Here is a 20,256-nt window from a genome sequence, read left to right as displayed (position 1 = left end):
TTATTCAATTAGATGCGTGTATAAGGTTTTCAAATTACATTTGATATTTTTTATATAAAAAAATTATGTAAAAAAACCTACATATTTAATTATTATTTTTTTATGAAAAAAAAATCCAACCATAAACAACAAGTTAGACCTACCCCTACCTATAATCCAAAAACAATTAGCAGCAAAATAATTTTAAAATGGTAGCCACCAAACTATCCAAGAGTAAAATAAACAAATAGCCTCAACCGCTGAAGGGGACATCCTATCAGCGTTTTCCATGATCAGGCCATTAAAAAAATATATATAAAAAAAATAAGGGCATGGGCTAGGACAGTGCCCTGTCTCAACTAATTTAAACCATGGACGTGATAACCACTTTGATCTGTCTCATAAATTTAGACCTCATTTTATGTTTCTTGTCATGTAACCAAGTCATATTTGCTTCAGGACAAAACCATGGGGTGGCAAAAGAAGGCAAAAAAGCTCTTGGGCTGCGCCATCGTCATAGAACCCTTCCATATCTTGATCATTACCCTCCTCAGTCTCTTGCTGCCCCTCTCATTTCTCCTCCTGACCAGGCTCTCTAGTTACAACTATCTGCTGACCATCACGTCTGATCCTGTACAACAACCACCATCTTCTTTCATCACGTCTTTATTCCTGTCAATCAACACAGCAGTTCTGTATTTTCTTGTTTCAGTTGTTAGCGTAGCCACTCTTATCCATGGCTTGACAGGAAAAATCACCCTTCTAAGTGAGTCAACAGGCGCAACTTACCGACCCGGATTGTACACTGCATGGATTATGTTATGTACGCTACAGATTTGTGTTGGCTTGGGCGTTCAACGGAGCGTATCTGCTGGGATGTTCGATGGTTATGGTTTTGATATTCAAAGAAGTTTCTTGAGTAGAGTTATATTTTTCTTGGGGTTGCATGAGACCATGATCCATTGGTCCAGGACTGTTGTTAAGCCAGTGGTTGATGACTCAATTTTTGGTGCGGCTAGAGACGAGAAGTGGGAACAAAGGGTGGCTGTAGCTTTGAGCTGTGGTACTTTGTGGTGGTGGAGGTTAAGGAATGAAGTTGAGTCTTTGGTTTTTGTGGCAGAGGCAAAGATAGAGCTGCTGATGGATTTAGCAGTGGCTGACATGGTTGGTTGGTGGCTGTATTACCTGACGGTAACAATTGGAATGGTAAGACTTGTGAAGGGTCTTATCTGGGTTGGGGTGATCTTGCTTTGTAAGAGGGTAAGAAGAAGGAATTCTGCTGAAACTTGTGAGCTGGATGAATTAGACAAGGTCTGAAATCGACCTTTTCCATCATCTTTTTCTTTTTTAATAGTATGTTCTTCTTTTTCATTCTGCAGGGCAATTGCTCTGTGATATTATATGTCGCATTCCTTTCTTCATGAGTAGTTGTGTGGTATTGTACCAAAAATTGTAGGATTATTCATTTTTAGCTGTAAATTTATATTCTCGCTGAGAGGAAAATAAAGCTCTAAAATTAGTCAAAACATCTGGAATTCTCTTGTTTATCAATCGCTCCAACCATGTCAACAGGATACGCTTGGCATGTGATTTTTTTGAGATGTGCTTGCCACTTCGCTGATGGGTGAAGAAAGCTGTGATAGAAAGTATGGTGAAAGCTACGTATATAGACCCACCTAACTGGTCACTTTTTTTATTCTAATAAAAAAAATAGGTCACCAGCCTTAAGAAGCTTTTATTCCCATTGTCCGTTTCAAGAAGTAAATTTTCAAATCACAGTTATAAACGTTATCACAATATTAAAAATATTCTAAATAAAAAAACATTTCAAAATATCATCCTGATTTTACCTGTGTTTTTTTGTTTTTTTGATAATTGTATAGTTGTTGTCACAAATAATTACTAGTAATTGTCCCGCACTTCACTGTAGATAAAATCAATTTTTTCAATGTAAAAAAATATTTAAGCATTGACAACTTGTTTTCTAATAAAAAAAACTTAGTTATAAACTCAAAATATGATATATATTGAATAATATTTTTTTATTGATACAGTGAATGTCATATTTAAAAATATTGAAAAAACAATATATTAAATCGATCTGGATTAACCTGTCAAATCTATAACTCATGTCATGAGACAGAGATAATTATATAGAAAGCAAATTAAAATAAATTATAAAGGTCAATTCCTAATCAATCCAATATTGAAGGGTGAAATTGAAAAAAGAATCTATTAAAAAAAAAGGACAAAAAACTATCTGAGTCAACTCGTGTTAACCTGCTAAACTCACAATTTAAATTATAAGATTGGAATAACTTCATATAAAGCAAATAAAAAAATATGAAGCCCAATTTCCAACCAACTCAATATTGAATGATAAATTTAAAAAAAAATCAATTAAAAAGATGACAAAAAAAACAATCACGGTCAACTTAGGTTAACCTGTTAAACTCGCGACCTAGATCGTGAGATCAAAATAACTTAAAAAAAATAAAAAATAAATTACAAAGCTCCTCCTCCAACAAATCTAGTATTGAAGATTTAAATCAAGGGAAAAAAAATTCATGAGACTAAAATACCTTCATAGAGAGCTAATTGAGAAAAATCATGAAGTTTAATTCCCAAACCTAATATTAAATGATGAAATTAAAAATATAAACTACAAAAAAATAAAATTGAGTTGTTGGAGAGTGAAATTAAAAAATAGAATCAATTAAAAAAGGATCTGGAAAAATGAACCGAGTCAACCCAGACCAACCTATAAAACAAATACGAAGCTCAATTTTCAACTAACCCATGTAGAAGGATAAAATTGAAAAAAAAATAATTAGAAAAATCAGAAAAAAAAAATAACCCAAGTCAATTCATGTTAACCTGTTAAAATCGTAAGCAGAGTCATGAGACCAGGATAATTTCATAAAAAAAATTAAAAAATTATGAAGCTCCATTTCCAACAGATTCAATATTAAATGTTGAAATTCAAAAGAAAAAAAAACTAAATCCATAAGACCAAAATAACTCAACAGAAAAAAAAATTAAAAAAAAATTACGAAACCCAATTCTCAAACAACCTAATATTGAAAGATAAAATTAAAAAGAAAACAAAAAAAAATTAAGTTCTTGGAGGATGAAATTGAAAGAAATATTTCTTTAAAAAAGGACACCAAAAAATAAATTGAATCAACCTATTAAATCGATGACCTAGATTATGAGACAGAGGTAACCTCATAAAACGAAAATAAAAAAAAAATTACAATGCCCAGCAAAAAAAAATATTCATGTAAAAATGGTAACAAAAAATTGAACATAGAGCTCATGTCAACTTGTCAAACCCGCAATCAAAGTCATTAGACCAAGATAACCTCATAAAAAGCAAATAAAAAAAGAATATGAAATTCAATTCTTAACCAACTCAGTGTTGAAGGATAATTTTTTTAAAAAAATTAATTACAAGAAACGGCCCAAAAAAACTGACCCAAGTCAATTCAAATTAACCTATTAAACCCAGGATCCAAGTAATAAAATCAGGATATATTTATATAAAAAAAATTATAAAACCCCATTCTAATAAACCTTTAAATTTCTTTTTTAAAAAAACAAACCCAGCAATTCTGAGTTTCTTCTCTTTGACTCAACCTTTGTTTGGCTTTTGAACTTGAATGATCTTGTCGATTTTTTCTTCTTTATCCTTTATTAGCCCGTGCTTCCTGAAATATCATAGCCCTTTAATCAACATGAATTAAACATCAAGAATATAATAAAGTTCCACCAATAATTGAAACAATCAAAACAAATTATTAATAAAGGTTCACATTATCTCCATGGATTTAATTATCATGCTGGCCACGCATCTATCATAAGGAAACTGAAAACGTAAAGAGAACTTTACATAAAGAAAAACAAAACTCACCTTTTTTCTCCATCCTTTCTGCCCTCTCTCTTTTGTTTTTCTTTCTAGGTAGATATCCAGCTAATTTTATTTATCCCAATTAATTCTCTAGACTTTAATAAACTTTTTATAATACTAAAATTTATAGCATTTGAACTGATAACTTGTAAAAAATAAATTTAAAGCTAATTTATTAAACTATATCTTTAAAAAAAATTTATTATTATTATTTTATATCTACCTCGTGGAGAGTATTTTGTTTGTGTAAACCTAGTTTTTAAAGAATAAAAAAAGAAAAAAAATAAAGAGAATTTTTATTTTTATTTTTATTATATAAAGAGAGAAGGGTGGCGCTTGACGTCAAAAGTACTCAAATGTCACTTAATTAGAAACGGACACTAACAAATTATATTCGTAGGTGCGATACACGTATCAACCAGTCATGGCGCATTTGGTTAGCTTTTGATTTCAATTTCAAGCATAGGTCGAGAGAGGACCTAGGCTAGGTCCCTGAGCTATGAAGTGTTACGATTAACAGCTTTTTTTTCTTTCTTTCCTTTTTTTTTAAATTTGTCACAATCTCTTTTTATTTTTATCTTCTTGAATAATATATGAGTTGTTTGTCAAAGAACCAATTTAACTTAATAATTTAAATTTATAGTTTAAATTGTTTAGTAAAGTTTAAATATATGATTTATATTATTCTCTAACACATCCCCTCAAGTAAAAGTTATTTGAGTTTTAAACTTGCACAAACTCATATTACTTTATGTTTAATTTTTATCAAATAAATGTAAATGGTGAAATTCAAACTCGTGATTACTTGGTTATCAATACTTTGATATCATGTTAAAGAACCAATTCAACCTAATAAATTAACATTATAGCTTAAATTATTTGATGAATTTTTAAAATATAATTTATATTATTTTTTAATATTATTTATAATTCGGTTAAGAATTCAAACCGAACTATGAAAGTGTTATGGTTTTTTTTTTCCACATCCCATTTATTTTTCCATTACATAATACATGAGCTGTATTTTTTTCTTGTAAAATGTTAGAAATCATAAAAAAAGTAAAATATATAAAAAAATATTAAGAAGTCAACTTTCATCAATATTATATTATGATAAATGGGTTAATATTTTCCTACACTCCTCTACCTTTTTATACATTTAAGAGGTCATTCTACTATTTTTATCTTAATATAATTTGTATATATTATATTTTCATCACGTATTGCGGTCAACTAGTTTCATTATCGGTGTTAAAAATTAACAGATAAAATTTTATTGATGTTTTTTTTTCAATACAGGCCTTTATAAATATTTCTTTAGGATATTTTTTTCCCCAACACAATAGCATTTTCTACATGTTTTTTAACAATAAAAAATTCAGAAATACAAATCAAAAGGTTCATATGTATTTAATTCAATAAATTGATAATAATTTATGTAACTCAAAAAAATTATAAAACTCAATTTTTAATTAATCAAAGTTAAACAACCAAATCTGTGACTCGGATTATTGACTTAACTAAGCTAAGATAAAAAAAATTTATCTAACATAGACACCTATAAAATTAAGAACTAACAAAAAAAAAGAGTTATTTTCAATAAAAAAAATCATAAACATCTTGTAAAATAAATTTATGGCCTTAAACGACTTAAAAAATAGCTTGAAAATCTACTATCAACTTGAAACCAAAAAATTTTGCAGGCTCGGATAAGTTCGAGGGAAAAACACCTAGGATAAACTCTATACATAGAAAAGAATCTATTGACACCAAAATAACTATTTTTTATGCTCTTAATTGGTGTGAACGATAATTTTTTCTCTTTCTATTTTTGGAATTCAGCCACTTCCTCAAACCAAAGACCAAAAAGGAAAAAAAATTGAAGTTGAAGGCCAAAATTGACTTTATTCTTAATTTTTGAAACCAAATAATTATAATTGGGAAAGTGTGGGAACTAAAACGAACATTTTACCTAAATTTATCTAAAACCATTTATTTCTCTGTTTTTTTTATTTTGATTCTCTATCTTTTAATCTTACAGTAAAATTATAAGATAGACTACAAGCATGTTTGTCTTTGCATTTCAAAAATATTTTTGAAAGAATTTGAAAATTTTTAATTTTTTTTTGCTTTAAATTAATATTTTTTGTGTTTTCAGATCATTTTGATGTGCTGATATCAAAAATTATTTTTTTTTTAAAAAAAAATTATTATTATATATTTTTAAATAAAAAAATTTTAAAAATCAATCATTACTACTCTCCCATACATGTATGATAACAATGCATGGGGTTTAGAGTATTTATGATAATTTATGGACGAATCGGCAATGATTATATCGAGCTCGGCAGCTGGCAAGGGTAGCCCTGTTCCATAAAACATATTGGCCCCAAAATTAAACTTCTGATAGCAGCACTTTGTATTTTATCGATCATTCTTTCATTTGTCTTACATGCCCGTGATTGGTGTGCCGTGTGCCCCGTGTTCTTTCCCGCCCTTGCTACCGCCGTCCACTCTTGCTTGCCTGAACTTCCTAGGATATCTGGATCGACTGATTTTATAAAAACACACCGTTTTTACCCGCTCGGCTCTTTACTTTTGAATTAGATTTAGGGATAAGGACGTCTCAGATTTATAGTCTTATTCGCATCATACAATAATAATAATAATAATAATTATTATTATTATAATCTTATTCTATTTTAATATAAGCAGGCCGTGTTTAAAATATCACCATCTTTTTCCCAATCAATGACACATTTTTTGTAACCATCTAGATAGTGGCTCAGTAATAAGAGCTTGGAATCAAGAGGTTTGCTCCCTTTATGGTCTCAGGTTCGAACCCTGTGGTTGCTCATATGATGGCTACTAGAAGCTTACATGGTCGTTAACTTCAGGGCCCGTGGGATTAGTCGAGGTGCGCGCAAGCTGGCCCGGACACCCACGTTAAACTAAAAACTAAAAAATAAAAAAATGACACATTTCTTGCATTGCATCCTTCGGACTTCACACTATTGATTAAGAGAGCTGCTGATGCCTTTTCTTTTCACCTCACCTTATATCCTAGCGACACCTGGCTTTTCTTTTCAATGCTTTTAACCTGCAATCGGCCACCATCTTGTAGCTTTTCAACTTTAAGATAAAAGAAGGAAACCTCCTTTGCAGGGACGGAACTAGGGGGAGGCGAGCACGGGCTCGGCCCTGTAAAATATTTAAAATTTTATTATTATTTAGTATTTAAATATAGAATAGTATAATATTTTTTTATTTTAAATAAATAAACTTTTTAATTATTTTATTATATTAATTTTGATCTTTTCGGTCAAATATTACCGGCTCCACCGCTCTTCTTTGTTCAAATTAATAAATACAGTGCGTTTGATAGAGAGAGTTATTTTTTAAAATATTTTTATGTTTAAAAATATATTAAAATAATATTTTTTATTTTTTAAAAAATATTTTTGATATTAATATATTAAAATAATTTCAAAACATAAAAACAACAACATAATCACATGCAACTCAAAGCTTGATTCACCCGTTAAATAATATAGTCATTTTCACAGATACAGCACCCTGTCTTTCACAAAAAAAATTAAAAAGAAAATTGACAACAATAAATTCTTTTGAAATAAATGGAAACTTTCAATTAAGAGTATTTTTTAACAGATTAAAATCAAAATCCAGATGAAATATAATCTTCTTTCTCAATTGAATTTTTTTATTTTTGCTTTATCTGTTTCTTTAGCTATTGAATTCAAGACTGTGCGGACGGACGGATATGTTTTTGGTTAGGAGTTTTGTTATTGCATAGCGGACTGGATAAAAAGTAATGAGTTAGTGAGAGATTGTTTTGTACTTTGATTATGATTATTTATTTTTAAAAAATTATTTAGAAATACATTAAAATAATATATTTTTATTTTTAAAATTTATTTTTATTATTAATACATTAAAACAATAAAAAAATAATTTTAAACAAGAAAAAATAATAAATTTTTCAGAAATTTAGAAAGCGAAAAAATCAAGGATTTGATAAACCCATACACTTTGTTTTGATTACAATGCCATTGACTTGTATTCACCGGCTGAAACTTGAAAGTTTTTTTAATATTAAAAAGAATTTGCCGGGCATCATTAAACAGCTGCGAAGGTAAAAAAGAGAAGGCATTAGCGGAGCAGTCCCCATTGATTAGCATATGGAATGAGCCAAGATAGTCCAAGCAATTTTAGCAGCACCGTGTTTATGCTTCATTAGATTAGATAACCATATTGTGAATTTGCCGATTAGCTTTTAATCTGAGATGGCGAATGCTTTGTTCTCTTTCGATCCATTCGACTTCAATGGAATACAGAGTGGTTATAGTCATAATGAAGATTATGAGAAAGAGGAATTGGTGATCAAAGGAAAGCAAGACCGAATGTTTTCCATGGAAGACTTGGGGCAGGTTTATCCTATATGTTCTGAATATGGTGCTTATCAAGATAACACAGAGAACAAGGAGCTCAATTTCTTTAGAGATCAGCACCAGCAGCAGCCACAACAACAACAATCGCCACCCAAGTCAAATTACCTGGCATTGGATGACTTACTTGGTTATTGTTTCCCAGCACCAGCGCAACCAACGCAGGAAATCAGAAAGCTTGAGAACATTGTCGAACATAGTAAAGAGATGCAATATGCACCTGCCCTATCATCATCTCTACAACTCCTTCACAATTATGGAAGTGGGATCAAGAAGTTGAATGCGAACCAGCCCGGCAGTGCTAGCAATGAAACTCGCTACGGGAGTCGAAAGAAACTGTCAACTGAGGAGATCATAAGAGTAGCTGGATCAATGTTCATACAATTCTCTGATCAAAGATATGATGATTTCTCCATGCTCATGCACCCTTTTGGTTATGCACTCTCAGGCCTATCCGAGGAAGAAAAAAGGGATGTGGAACTCCCTCACCTTCTGCTAGCAGCAGCGGAGAAGGTAGGCTACCGACAATTTGATCGTGCAAGCAGATTGCTAAGCCGTGGTGAGCGGGTTGCATTTGAGAGATCCAATCCACTTTAGAGGGTTGTGTACCACTTCGCAGAAGCTCTTCGAAGGAGGATTGATAAGGCAACAGGAAGATTCCCTCCAACAGAAATGAAGGGAAAACCAAAATTTGTAACTCTTCATGGTTTAAGTACACATTTAGCTCACCTTAGCGTCCACCAGAAAGTTCCTATTAATCAGGTAATGCAACTCACAGCGATCCAAGCAATAAATGAAAATGTTGGATCAGCAAGAAAGATCCATTTGATTGACCTCGAAATCAGGAGTGGAGTTCAATGGACGGCCTTGATGCAAGCTCTTGCAGATCGTCAACGCCGGCTTGACCATCTTAAGATAACTGCTGTTGGCTTGACAGGCATACAAAAGATAGAGGAGACTGGTAAGAGGTTAGAAACCTTTGCTAAGTCCATGAACCTCCCATTCACGTTCAAACCAATTCAGGTATCTAGCATGTCTGAAATCAAGGAGGAACTATTTGAAACAGCAGCTGATGAAACCGTGGTTGTTGTCTCTAACATGATACTCAGGACAATGCTCTCAAGGCCAGCTTGCTTGGAAAATTTGATGGAAGTGATTAAAAATCTTAATCCTTCATTAATGATCGTCAGCGAAGTTGAAGCAAATCACAATTCACCAAAATTTGTGAACCGTTTCATTGAAGCATTGTTCTTTTATGGTGCATATTTCGATTGTATCGAGACCTGCCTGGAACAGAACACTGAGCACAGAACGATAACTGAAGCAATCTTCTCTAACGGGATAGAAAATATGGTGGCTATGGAAGGCACCGACAGGACTGCTAGAAATGTGAAAATAGATGTATGGAGGGCATTCTTTTCAAGATTTAGAATGGTGGAAGTAGGATTTAGTGAGTCGTCCCTATACCAAGCTAGCTTGATTCCAAAGCAATTTCCTTATGGCTATTCATGCACTCTTGAAAAGAATGGTAAGTGCCTAATTGTTGGGTGGGAAGGAACACCATTGCATTCCCTTTCAGCTTGGAAGTTTTCCAGAGAGAGCCTATGGAGGTCCTTGTAAATTATAAATTCCGAAACTGCTTGTAGTGGCTACTTGCACTCTTAGATTGAAGGTTATTAATTTCAACTGTATTATTGAACTGAATAAAATGGTTTTCTATTTCTTAGATGGAAATTATTGTAGGATTTATTTATAAGGTTTTTCTTTGCCCGCATATGTAAGGAACGTGTTGTGTCTGTTTAGAATTACTTACTTCAGGCAAGATTGCTCTGGGGATCAGCTGCAAATCCCTGGTCTTCATATAATACAATCCCTTAGCTCAAGGGCTATAATTCGGCTTGTCCAAAAGTTCTTAGGAGGTTTGTTCCTTTTAGCAAAATAAAATAAAATAAAATTGTAATTATATTTTAAGATAAATTATTTTATTGTACTTCATAAAATTATATTTATTTTAAATTTGAAGTAGTTTCTTATAGAGAGTATCAAATTTTAAATCTAGATTAATCTGTCAAGCCCATGATCCGGGTCAAAAGATAAATAATAAATATGAAGTCTAATTTCCAACCAACTCAATGTTAAAGGATGAAATAAAAAAAATTATATAAAAAAAAATCTAAAAAAACTAATCCAAATCAATTTGGGCTAACTTGTTAAACCAGCAACCTGAGTCATATAAATAAATTAACTTTATAAAAAACAAATAAAAAAATTACGAAGCTTTATTTCCAACAGATCAAATATTAAAAGTTGAAGTTGAAAAAAAAAACTAAATTCATGAGACCGAGATAATTCCATAGAAAGCAAATTGAAAAAAAAATATAAAGCTCAATTCTCGAATAACCTAATATTGAAGGATGAAATTGTTAAATAAATAATAAAAAAAAAGATTGAGTTGTTGGAGGTGAAATTGAAAAACAAATATATTCAATTAAAAAAATACCCAAGAAAATGAACCGAGTAATCCTGAATCTACCTGTCAAACCCGCGATTTGAGTCATGTGATTAAGATAACACAAAAAAATTAAAAAAAATCCCAATTAATAAAATATTTAATTAAAAAATAATAAAAAATATAAACATAATTAATCTAAATCAACATGTCAAATTTGTAATTTAGATCATGAGATCGCGAGAATCTAACCTAAAGTGGCTAAATTTGAATCCATTACTAAGTCTAAGCTTATATCATTTTAAAAAAAAATTAAAGGAATTAAAATGTCACTAATCAAAACCAATTTAATGATTTTAATTATTTTCCTTTGAAGTCTAAAGCTAAATTTACTATAAACGAAGGAATCAAAATGTCTCTAACCAAAACACCAATTTAATGCTTTTAATTGTTCTCTTACGTCAAAATATAAACAAGTAGGAGCTAAACATAGAGGAGAAAAACATCTTTTATCATAAGTTAAATTCAACAAACCTGCTGAACTTTGATTAAAAAATCTATGGTAACTCTAAAAAGTGTAATTTAACTGGTCAGATTCTAAGTTTGTTCCTCAAAGATAACCAGTTCGAGACTCACAAACCTCAAAGCCACTAGAGATTTACATGGTCGTTAACTTCAGGACTCGTGAGAATAGTCGAGATGCGCACAAATTGACCCGGACACCAACATTAATCTAAAAAAAAATCTATGCTAATAGTCCTTGTATTAATTATTTGATAAAAAAAATTATTTGATCTAATTTAATCCATGTTAATGAAAATTTCAAGCGGTAAAGGAATTGGCATGTGAAAATCACATGACCTCATAGAAAAACACCTTAACATATAATTTTGATTTTCTTCCAAATAAAATGAAAAATTTTTTTTGACAAAATGATTTGAACGGAAACCTAATTCTCACTGATGTACAAGAATTGTTGACATAAAATATTTAGTTCATTAATGATGCTTTGATTAATAGTTCAAAGGATTCCTATACAATTTAGCTTTTATTATTATTATTATTATTAAATGAAAAACAGAATAGTAGGGAATTAACTCCAAATGATAGGTCTCCTGATTAACGTACAGGTTGAGACTTGAGAGCTAGTTTTAATTTGTTTTTTTTATTAAAATTTAATTTTTTTAGTATTTTTAAATTATTTTAATATACTGATATTAAAAATAAATTTAAAAAAAAATAAAAAAATATATTTTTTTAATATATTTTTTTAAAAAATTAAAAAACAACAACTATAACATTCCTAAATTAATTCTAACCTTTTCAGTTTGAGATTTTGGATTAAACATTAAACTGGATTTATTCTCCTAAATACAATAAATTAAAAATTAAAAAATAGGTTATCTTAAACTTACTTAGGCAAAATAAGTTTGAATATACCAATGTTTTGTTCTAAAAAATCAAAACGTTAAGGTACTACCAGTCCTCACCAAACGAACTTAGCCCTTGAGGATTTCAATTATTAATACAAACTAAGCCACGTCATACCACATAACACGTGTCGACCTCTTATGTGACCTTTTTTTTTACTTTTTCCACCCTCTCTGCCACTCACTTTCTCGGTGGAGTGTTGCAGAGCAGCGATGGTGTCAAAATCAAGCGACTCTGCCTCTAAATTCAGAGTCAGTTTCCTCACTATATTCATTTCTCTGATATCTGTAAGACTGTTTTCAGGTTTCCTTTACGTGATTTTTGTGTGATAAGGTCATTTATTGATTGACCAGAATTAACATAATTATGATGATCCACACTTTCACATAGAAAAAATAATGAAAATTAGTTGAAGCTATCAATCTTATCAGTTTTTATTTTTGGAGCATCTGATAATCTCCTAATATTTTTTAATCTATTGAATGCGTGCCCTGTCCAGCTGCTGATAATGATATATACAAAATCCATTAATTACAGTTGTGATTCTATTATATAATTGCTTGCTTTTATGCTCTGGTTTTTTCTTCCTTGATTATATATTCAATTACTACTTTTTTCGTTCTTGATTATTATTTTTACAAATTGCTGGTATGTATGGGCAGAAATCAGATGGAGAACCATCAAATAACGGTATTGGAAACCTGACATACAAGATGAATCAGCTTAAAAAACAAATTCAAGCGGAAAGGGTTGTTTCGATAAAGGTTGGTGAAGTTTTATCATATTCAAGAGTGTATGACTAGGTCGATAATCATATACTGCAAAGCAATTCATGTTTGATTTTTGTACAGGATAAAGTTGAGAGAAACAGAAGGAAACTTGTAGCTGATGTTTCTCAGCTAAGATTAGCAACTTCAAGAACGTTTGTGGGGCAGAATGGAGTTTCTAAAATGATTTCTTTGAGGATCGGAGCTCCTCTTTGCAAGTATGGTGGATTCGCTCAAGGATCGGGTGATAGAGATCTTATCAATGGTCATGAAGTAGCAGTCTCAACAAGTACCAAGCTTCCGTTTGTAGAGAAGATACCTCCGTATACTACCTGGATTTTTTTGGACAAGTATGTCAGATAGTACATGCTCAATTTTAACATATTTTACCCAGTGATGAATAAATAGGCAAACAAACAATATGTCAGTTGAATTTACCTGTTGAGTATTCTTGTTTGGTGTCGATTCCTCTCTTATTTTAACTTGGAGAAATTTAACCTGCAATGTGTTAGGGAAAATAATGCAAAGCATTTAATGTTTATGTTGCTCTCTCATTTAGTTGTACATATGCAGATTTTATTTTTTCTGTTATATCTCAAGTATGCATTTATGCAGCACAGGAATCAGAGGATGGCTGAAGACCAGTCAGTGGTTGGCAGGAGACGCATATACTATGATCGACATGGCAGTGAAGCTCTGATTTGTAGTGACAGCGAAGAAGACATAGAACCAGAGGAAGAGAAACATGAATTTTCTGAGGGCGAAGATCGCTTTTTATGGTAATCTGATTGATTTGATTTTGGTACATATATTTTGAATGCAATATCTGCCATTTAAAATTCAGGATAGCATGGTTACATTCTTAATAATGAACTGTGCTGCTCTCTTTCCATTTTTTTCACTAAACTAGCAACCTATGCTGTTGAACAAAATCAAATTAACTTTCACACAAGAGAATATGTATAGAACAAAAAGTGAGACCCAAATAAAAAATAAGGCAGATCAGTTTGAAAGCTGTAAGACTCTTAGATTTGATTCTTATTGTCGTTCTTAGTCTTCCAAATTAAAATTAAGGAAGATCAGTTTGAAAGCCTTAAGACTCTTGTTCATTTGATTCTTATTGTCGCTCTTAGTCTTCTAGGCTGTGGTAATAGTAGTTCTTCATATTCTAGAGTGCCTGTATCATCAAACTTGTTGCTTTTAGTGCTTAAACCAGAGGAAGAAATACATAAAATATGCTATCTGTCTGATCTTGATGACACCACCAATTGTAATCAATTAACAATTACTTACCACTGTCGAAGTACTTCACAATGTGTCTGTCGAATTTGGCAGGATGGTCTTTCAGGAACTTGGACTAGCTGAGGAGGTGCTGAATATTGTTAGCCAGTTTATTGGAGTTGGCACTTCAGAAATCCAGGTAGTATTATATATCAACAACTTTGTGTTTTGAACTGCTTCCACCATTCCTTGCTTCTTTGAGGTTATTGAGAATGGTTTCCTGTGGCTTACTGAGTTTGATATTGTAGGAGCGTTGTAGGATGCTCGCCGAAAAATATAGCAATGACCAAAATGTCAAAGATTCTATTGATTCAGTATCTGAGAGGGGCATATCTCTGGAAAAGACTCTTAGTGCTGCATTAGATTCTTTTGATAACCTATTCTGTCGCCGTTGCTTGGTACTCATTTCTGGCCTTAATCATGAGGTGAATTTTACTGAAATGATTCTTGAATTACATCAACCTTGATGTTTTTCATCTTGCATCTATTGAACAGCTATTTGACTGCCGCCTCCATGGCTGTTCCCAAACTTTGATCAATCCTGTGAGTAGAAACCTCCATTATATATGCGCTGTGTGTGTGTGTGTGTGATATATACACACACACACACTAGGTTCTTTTATATCTAATAGGAGGCTTTGCTTGGCAGAGTGAAAAGCAGTCATGCTGGTCTGAATATGAAGATGACAGGAAACCTTGCAGTGATCAATGTAGCCTTCAGGTGTTTTTTTTTATCTGAGCTTTTTGGGTGAAAAATTTCTCTTCAACATTTTAAACTTTCTGCAAAAATAGTGTGATGCTTTTCTGGTCAACAAGATCCGCGTTTAACTGATTGGAGCTTTAAATTAAAAACAGTAGGCCAGATGAAGTCTTATACGTGCCAAAAATTATTATAACTGCAGATAAGAGGGAATAGGAATAGGAGAGGTCAACTTTCTGTGGTATATGATTCTATGCTCTCCTTTGCCTTTTCTTTTAATCTTTTTTCATGATTACTGAAATATGAGACTGCTATTTACATATATGGAGCTGGTAACTAATTGTGCTGTCTGTACTGCTCATGTAAACAAGCCAATCAAAGTTACTCTTTTATTCCAAATTAACTTGTTTGTTGTGTCTGTGCTGCTCCTGCAGGAAAGTTGTACCATATTCTGTTTCAAGTACTTATTAATCTTTATAGATTATTTGTGCTATTGTGTCTGTATGCACACACTCTTATTTACTACTGTCATTGAAAATTCCATTCACTCCCCAGGGACTTGGCTGATCATGTGGTTACCAATGACCTCTAATATATCTGTTCTGCTGCATATTCTGTTATAGTTTTCATCTGGAGTTCTTGCTTTCTGCTTGGAAAATTTAGAGTCTGACATTAATATAAATGCCTTTCAGCTAAGAGTTCTCAAAGACTTGCCTGAAGGTTCTGTTAATAGTCCCTTGCATAGGACAGAAACTGCAACTTCAGCAGAGGAAAAAAAGACTGCGGCAGCTTCAGATGCTGAAGAGCCAAGCAGTGTAGACCTCATGATAGATGAAAGACATATTTCAGAGAAAGAAATAAATGTTATTTCAGAAGCTGTTGGTAACTTGGAACCTGCTTCTGGAGCTCTGAATTTGGATATTTCTGCTATGGTGATTCATAACCAAGAATACATGCGAAAGCGCAAAGTGTCACAATGTACAGATATAGCATCAGATGACTCGTCAAAGTTTCCTGAAGATACACAGGATTTTAGTAAGAAACAGAAAAGATTATTGCATTTGGATGTCGCTGCTGAAGATATATCAAGTCCTGATTGTGGGTCAACTGCTAAAAAAGCAACTGATCAAATTGAATTTCAGATGACCACAAAAAAGACTACCGATGTTTCCTTTGAAATTGCTTCTTCTGGCACTGAGGAGAACATTGGGGATGGATCAAAGGATGTCTTTGAAGTGCCCGAACCAAAACGGTCATCCTCGTTAGAAAGACAAGTGGAAGGGGTTTTAAAAAAGTCTGAGTGGAAGCCTATTGAAAAAGAACTTTATCTGAAGGGAGTGGAGATATTCGGGAAAAACAGGTATGGGGTTGCCTATATAAATAACATTTCATGCATGCATGCAGGTAACAATAATATGTGTCTTGAGATACCTTTCTCATTGGTAGGTGTCAAATGACTGAAAATTGTTTAATAGGAAAGAGCAATCCATGTTCAGTTATTAGGAATCTGGATGTACCCTATAAATTCACGTTATTAACCAAGTGTTATATAATATGATTATGTTAGTTCCAAAAGAGCAGCAATTTTCATCCCTCTTCTATTTAACTTACTGGAATTGAAAAATTCAATATAACTTCACTTTTCTTTTGTACAGAACAAAACTTTTATGTGTTTATGTTTCGTGTTGCACTCAAAGTATGATTTGTGCTTTGCAGTTGTCTTATTGCAAGGAACTTACTTTCAGGCTTAAAGACTTGTATAGAGGTGTCCAGTTACATGTGTGAAAGTGGAGCTATGATGCCTCATAGATCTGTTGCACCAAGATCATTTCTAGAAGACAGTGGGAAGATTGATATAGATTATGCGGTATGCATTATTATTTATGATATTTCAGGAAGGATTATACTACTGTATTCTCAAGTTTGCTTTTCTAAAGGACACCATGTGTCTCAACCATCTCAAGTTTCCTGTCTTTCTTGGAGTCTTGCCAACGATTTTTCAGGAAAAGATATGCTTCCCCTGACAAAGAAGGGTGGTAGAGAATCATGTTCATATATTTGTCAGAATAGTAACATTAACTTCCAACATTATTTAGCAGTTTCTTTTAAATATATTGTCATACTTTACTGCTTTCCATTCTCCTCTCTCTGTCTTCTTTCCTTCCAGTTCCATAGGGGTCTATCACTATCCATTTTCTTTTCCTGTAGGTTTCTGACCTTTCATCCATACGAGTTGGTTCTGCATTATAAACCCATCTCTTTCTTACCTTTTGTTTCCTATAGGAGCAAGATATGCCAACAAGATCACGTTTACTACGTAGGAGGGGAAGAGCACGGAAACTTAAATATTCTTGGAAGTCTGCTGGTCATCCATCATTTTGGAAAAGAATTGCTGATTGCAAAAATCAGTCCTGTAAGCAGTATACACCTTGTGGATGCCAATCAATGTGTGGAAAACAGTGCCCTTGTCTGCATAATGGAACTTGCTGTGAGAAATATTGCGGGTATGTTTTAAGTATCTTTCCATAAGGTTACTACTTACTACAGACGTTCATGCAACATGTATATCATGTAGAATAGTTTCTTGTACACTTGTACTATACAACATCTTTACGAGTAGTATTTGAATCAGGACAGCGTTTATTACCAGTCTACTTTAAATTCTTCAGGTGCTCAAAAAGTTGCAAAAATCGCTTCAGAGGATGCCACTGTGCAAAGAGCCAATGCAGAAGTCGACAATGCCCATGTTTCGCTGCTGGACGCGAATGTGACCCGGATATTTGTAGGAATTGTTGGGTTAGGTAAAGAATTTTATATGATCATACTTGATAAGCATTGTTTCATATGGGAATATCCATACCTCTATTGCTTTTCTGTTCTTATATGAGTGTGCTTCTGTTAAACATTATGTCATCAAATTGTCAAGTTTCTCATGCCTACACATCACCTTTTGGCATTAACACAATCTCTGTATCCTCAAAATTTTTGAGAATGATAGTTTATGCTGCACGCACACCAAACTATAAGACCTTAGTGTCCATCAGGAGTGGCAGATTGAAGTCCATGTTGCCTCCAGAACAAAGTTTGATGAGATGCCCTTTTTTTTGGCCTGACCAGTACATGCCTTCCAAACTATAGGAACATTTACATGGTGGTCTAAACAGCTGGTATGAAACTATTTGAAGCCTTTCAAAGACTGTCACCCTAAGATGACTGGATATTAGGCCCATAGGCTGTCTCAAGTGATTAGATGGTTGGGCAGGGGTTGGGTAGGTCATCGGTTAAAAGATTAGCGCTGAAAAAGATGGTTCACAACTGAAGATTAGTGGTCTCGGAAATTGATCTCATTTTATCAAGTCGTAAGAATTTTGATTTAAGTAGTGTTTTGTATCCTGAACTGGAGCCAAGCAAACAAACATTTGAACAATGCATCAGTCCAGGTCTTTATTTCAAAGTCTCCAGTTTTGGAGCTATCTGGTGACTTGTAGAATACTGGTGACGGTTGAGGGATTTTACATGTCAAAAAAAGAAAGTAAAGCGTTAGTTGTTTGACTAATTATGTCAGTCATGGAAACCTTTCTGTCCTGAGTTAGTATGCACTCTTATTCAGTGTCATGGATCTGATTAATTGAACTATTTGATCCATGATCTGGTAGCCTTTACAATTTGATCTCTGATTTGAGTTAATTAATCCTGGGCATCTATCGATGGCTATGATTGCTGACTTTTCATCCCATTAACTGCCACTTCCTTTAATTTTTGTTTATTTTTTCAAATTTGTTTTGTTTTTATGCAGCTGTGGAGATGGTTCATTAGGAGAGCCTCCGAAACGAGGAGATGGCCAATGTGGAAACATGAGGCTTCTTCTAAGGCAGCAGCAGAGGGTGAATCATTCCGAAAAACTTACTGTTATTTGTACCAATATTATAGATATGTTCTGAAAGAAATTTTCTGTTTTCCCATTCTTTATGTTTCATTCTTCAGATCCTCTTGGCAAAATCTGATGTTGCTGGATGGGGAGCCTTTTTAAAGGTATTACTGCCTGCATCTGTTTCCATGTTCTTCATTACCTGTGTGCTAGTTCTGTGCAATGAATTTGATGATGTGATTTCAGAACCCCGTCAACAAAAATGATTATCTTGGAGAATATACTGGTGAATTGATCTCTCATCGAGAAGCAGATAAGCGTGGGAAGATTTACGACCGTGCCAATTCATCATTCCTTTTTGACTTGAATGATCAGGCAAGTGATAGTTAATTATTACAAAATAGATAATTCAATGTGTAAGAACATAATAATAATGTCATCCTTTGAGATCAAATTCACCTCATGTTCAAAATGACTGCTCTTTGACAACTGAGCATTGGAGTGATGATATCTAACATGGAGGACTAAATTGGTTTAGAGTTTTGGAAGTTCAATGCAATTTGCAGCATCAATATATATATATTGCAGGATCTATTTTCAATGTGATTTTCTGAATCTGTTTTCGTGGCCATCCTCGTGGATTAATGTGGCTTGCTATTTTTATTTTTATCAGTTTGTCCTTGATGCTTACCGGAAGGGGGATAAGCTGAAATTTGCGAACCATTCATCAAATCCTAATTGCTATGCAAAGGTATTCAAGTTTCGACATGTTAGTTTTTCATTCCTCGACATTGACTGAGCTAATATGTTGAATTATTTAGGTAATGTTGGTAGTAGGAGACCATCGAGTAGGCATCTTTGCAAACGAGCAAATAGAAGCTAGCGAGGAGCTATTCTATGATTATCGTTATGGGCCAGACCAGACACCTGCATGGGCTCGAAAACCCGAAGGTTCCAAAAGAGATGATTCCACAGTTTCCCAAGGTAGAGCAAAGAAACACCAATCTCACTGATTGATTATTGGCATGGCTTGATGTTATGGAGCATGTTTCTGTAATTGTAGGGTGTATTTTACCAGTCACTTGTCATAATGAACATAAGCGTATACTGAGCTATGCCTGGCATATATTTACTTGTACATATGCACGCGCGTGCTTCCTGTGAATTTGACTTTTTCAATAAGACAGGCTAGCAAAGGTCAAACATTATTATAGATATTGAGATTGAAACTGATCTTTCAGTTTCCTGTAGAAGGCAACAATAGAGGATGAAATATGCTGTTTTCCATTTATAATTGCCATGTTAAGATTCTTTTCCTGCTTTCTTTGTTTCCTTCTTTTGAGATGGTTTAAGCAATTGTTTTGACTTTAACCTTAAGCTTCGAAGTATCTGTGTGCATTATTTG

The 20,256-nt window shown here is 32.9% G+C and overlaps 2 protein-coding genes and 1 pseudogene across 4 annotated transcripts; all 3 read left to right on the top strand.

The window, feature by feature from the left end:
- The first annotated feature begins 362 nt into the window (after window positions 1-362).
- On the top strand, window positions 363-1,505 carry LOC133681889 (uncharacterized). The gene has a single exon (XM_062105074.1). The coding sequence runs from the start codon at window positions 448-450 to the stop codon at window positions 1,294-1,296; it is 849 nt and encodes a 282-aa protein (XP_061961058.1). The 5' UTR covers window positions 363-447; the 3' UTR covers window positions 1,297-1,505.
- Window positions 1,506-7,953: 6,448 nt separating this feature from the next.
- LOC133682980 (DELLA protein RGL2-like) lies at window positions 7,954-10,332 on the top strand (annotated as a pseudogene).
- Window positions 10,333-12,348: 2,016 nt separating this feature from the next.
- LOC133682616 (histone-lysine N-methyltransferase EZA1-like) lies at window positions 12,349-20,145 on the top strand. Of its 3 annotated transcripts, none has more exons than XM_062106037.1 (17): window positions 12,349-12,486; window positions 12,898-12,999; window positions 13,087-13,352; window positions 13,623-13,781; window positions 14,338-14,422; window positions 14,532-14,681; window positions 14,779-14,826; window positions 14,933-15,004; window positions 15,676-16,343; window positions 16,700-16,850; window positions 17,267-17,487; window positions 17,653-17,784; window positions 18,780-18,867; window positions 18,968-19,015; window positions 19,098-19,226; window positions 19,525-19,602; window positions 19,673-20,145. In XM_062106037.1, exons 1-17 carry the CDS (start codon window positions 12,448-12,450, stop codon window positions 19,862-19,864), a joined length of 2,628 nt encoding a protein of 875 aa, XP_061962021.1. In that variant the 5' UTR covers window positions 12,349-12,447; the 3' UTR covers window positions 19,865-20,145. The 3 variants fall into 3 exon arrangements, with proteins under 3 accessions (XP_061962021.1, XP_061962020.1, XP_061962022.1); XM_062106036.1 differs by having other exon boundaries at window positions 12,382-12,522; XM_062106038.1 differs by lacking the exons at window positions 12,349-12,486; window positions 12,898-12,999 and having other exon boundaries at window positions 13,213-13,352; window positions 13,618-13,781.
- Window positions 20,146-20,256: the final 111 nt, after the last annotated feature.

This window comes from Populus nigra, chromosome 2 (assembly GCF_951802175.1).
Source record: "Populus nigra chromosome 2, ddPopNigr1.1, whole genome shotgun sequence".
Lineage (NCBI taxonomy): Eukaryota > Viridiplantae > Streptophyta > Magnoliopsida > Malpighiales > Salicaceae > Populus > Populus nigra.
This window is presented reverse-complemented; position numbering and strand designations above follow the sequence as displayed.

Coding starts and splice junctions, on each gene's coding strand:
- LOC133681889 (XM_062105074.1), top strand. CDS start 448: ATGGGGTGGCAAAAGAAGGCAAAAAAGCTCTTGGGCTGCGCCATCGTC.
- LOC133682616 (XM_062106036.1), top strand. CDS start 12,448: ATGGTGTCAAAATCAAGCGACTCTGCCTCTAAATTCAGAGTCAGTTTC. Junction 17,488..17,652: donor TGCTGTGAGAAATATTGCGG/GTATGTTTTAAG, acceptor TAAATTCTTCAG/GTGCTCAAAAAGTTGCAAAA. Junction 18,868..18,967: donor TTCTAAGGCAGCAGCAGAGG/GTGAATCATTCC, acceptor TTCATTCTTCAG/ATCCTCTTGGCAAAATCTGA.